The 3,046-nt window shown below is 31.1% G+C and overlaps 1 protein-coding gene across 1 annotated transcript in view; it reads left to right on the top strand.

Moving 5' to 3' along the window:
- Positions 1–3,046, top strand: part of LOC110019339 (WAT1-related protein At5g47470-like) — a 17,771-nt gene that overhangs the window by 11,989 nt on the left and 2,736 nt on the right. Inside the window, exon 4 of the mRNA XM_020716970.1 lies at positions 2,539–2,776. Coding sequence (XP_020572629.1) covers positions 2,539–2,776 — 238 coding nt within the window. The remainder of the gene's footprint in view (positions 1–2,538; positions 2,777–3,046) is intronic.

Here is a 3,046-nt window from a genome sequence, read left to right as displayed (position 1 = left end):
AATATAGTAATTGAAAAAATATAATTTTTTTTTTTCTAATACTCATAATAGACATAGAGAAGTACCGCTAAGACTGAAAGGAAAATTTTATAAGATGGTGGTGAGACCTGCAATGCTCTATGGCGCTGAATGTTGGCCTTTAAAAGAGAAGCATAATAATAAGTTAAGTGTTGCTGAGATGAGAATGATTAGGTGGATGAGTGGCTTTACACTTAGAGAGAAAATGCGTAATGAATATATTCGTGATAGGGTTGGTGTAGCTCATGTGACAGACAAAATTAGAGAAAGCCGTCTTAGATGGTTTGGTCATATTAAATGTCGACCATTAGATTATCCGATTAGGAGAGTAGATGTTTTAAATTTGACTAGTGTTAAGAAAGGCAGAGGTAGACCTAGGAAGACTTGGGCTTATTGTATTAAAAATGATCTTAATTTACTGGAACTAAATGAAAATATGACACTAAATAGGACGCAATGGAGAAAAGGGATTCATGTAGCCGACCCCACGTAGTGGGATTAAGGCTTTGTTGTTGTTGTTGCTGTTGTTACATTACTTCTCCTCCGCCGTCCATGATGAGTTCATCTAATCAAATCCTAGCAGCACATCATCTAAATCCAATTACACCAGAATATCTCACATCGTACAAAAACAACTAGTCTTTATCCCACTAAGTGGGGTCGACTACATGAATCTTTTCTCTCCGTCCTATTGAGTGCCATATTTAATTATAATAAATTAAGATAATTTTTTATACAACATGTGCAAGTTTTTTTAGGTCTACCATTCTTAAAATAAATAAAATCTAAAACATCTACTCTCCTAACTTCTTATTATTCCAAAGCAAAAAACTGGTGTTATAATCGAAGAGTTGAATGAATAAAAGGAAATATAGGAAAAAAATAAGTAACATAATTTCTTATGTGGATAAACTATAATCGGAAAAATCACGAGCATAAGAGGAGAATTGACAATTAAAGAAAATATATTTTAAGTGGAGTGTTAGCTCACACAATACCGAATCAAAGATACAAATATATTGTCATACTAGGAGAGAAAGTTTAAAACTATTAGGAAAATCTTTATAAAAAATACTCAAGTGGGGGCCAATGAAGCAAGAGCATATGGATTGCAATCTAAAATTTATTTTAAGATCTATCTTATTGTTGAGGCTTTTAAACCGTGTACTCATAATTTTTAGTAAGAGTAAAACTCAAAATTTGGATCACAAATTTTAACAGAACTTTTATTGAAAAGTTGAATCACATTACAGTCATCTAATGGAATGCAAGTTAAACATCTGTTTTTCAACTCTTCCTCCAAAGAAGCAATAAGAAAACCCAAACGTCCCAATTTGCAATAACCCAGAACTATATGTTTACATATATGCTAACTGTTTATTTCAATTACTGAAACTAACAGTAAAAGAATCAGCATGGGCACTTCATTATGACTAATGATAAAAAATTAAAGACTAAGATGCAATTAAAACAGGATCACCAACTAACAATTTACTTTTTATCTATTTTAATGAGCTTATAAAATAATATTCAGTGATTAATTAACTACTTAAAAAATTAGTATTTTATGGCTAATTACCTATTTAAACAATTTAAAAAAAATATATATTTAGTTTAATGACAATTTAATCAGTCTATAATTAGCTTAAACTAATATAATAATCAGCAACTAATTTAGTTTCATGGCGAACCAATTAAAATTATGTTCTATCTTATCAGCCTATTAAAAAATTAACGAATCTGTGCTTTCATTATTTTAAGGATAGTTTAAGTGCTATAAAAATAAACTCTTACAATAACTCCTTTCTTGTTGATGGCTTTTTGTTGCCCGACTTATGCTTTTCTTTGTTTTGTTATTTATTATTATTATTATTTTTTTTTTCATTTTAATTTTTTTATTTTTTGCTGTAAGAGCTTTTCAAATAAGAATGATTTAAGTAGTCTTCTTAATCAAATTCTGAAAAAAAAATAAAAAAATGAAAATTGTCCAAAATTTTCATCTAAGCAGTCCCTACTTATTAGAGGCTTGTATGCCAACCTCAAAAACAAGCGGAAAAACATAAACTAAACAAAAGATAAACTATTTTTTTTAATTAACTGATGAACCTGTTATTTGTTATTTTTTGTATTTGAAGAAGATAACAGCTACTGGATTTGAGAAATTATAGTAGATTTCAGGGCTAATGAACATCATACATTGCCTATATTTTTCACATGACTTGTAGATTTTGTTGAAGAGTAAAGTATCAAAATAGTCCCCTTATTTATATGAGGCTATGAGTCCCCTACTTTTAATATGCCAAACTAGTCCCCAGTGACCAATATTTTAACCTCGATTAAAAGTTTCTGGAGATTAAATTGACGTTCTTATATAATTTGAGACTAAAATGGCTCCTCAAAGAATCAAGGGACCTTTTTGATATTTTTCTCTTTTACTGATATATTTGTTTCTCATTCTTTTGTTTGAGATGTATCCTTTACATTGAAATGATCCAGTAATATATGAAATTTTCACCATAGGCTTGAAAAACTTGACTTCAAGTGCTACTACACCAGAACTAAGATCACAGGGACCTTGGTTTGTTTGGCTGGAGCTGTAGCATTGAGTCTCTTGCAAAGTCCTGTGGAGCCATCTGTTTCTCAAAGATCATCAGTGTTGCCGAATCCTTCGCCGGAGAATGCGTACAAGGACTGGCTCATTGGTTGTTCCTGTCTACTGGGAGCAGTTCTCGTTCTATCCTGTAGCACAGTTCTGCAGGTTAGACATAAATGACTCTTGTTATTTCACTGGAAAAAAAGGGGGTTTTTGCATACATAACACCCAATTCTTATGCATTTACTTAACTCACACCACCCAAACTTTGATTTTTTGCAAGTTAAACATCCTATCTATAGGTAAAAGTGTAATCTACCTTTTCATACATCTTTTCAGGCATAGGAAAAGATGCTTAATTTGTAAAAATGAAATCTTGGGTGTCAGATAAGTAAATACATAAGAATTGGGTGCTATGTATGTAAATTCCCCCCC

This window comes from Phalaenopsis equestris, unplaced genomic scaffold (assembly GCF_001263595.1).
Source record: "Phalaenopsis equestris unplaced genomic scaffold, ASM126359v1 Scaffold000054, whole genome shotgun sequence".
In the NCBI taxonomy this organism is placed as follows: Eukaryota; Viridiplantae; Streptophyta; class Magnoliopsida; order Asparagales; family Orchidaceae; genus Phalaenopsis; species Phalaenopsis equestris.
Note: the sequence above shows the minus strand (reverse complement) of the source record. Positions and strands in the feature narration are given on the sequence as shown.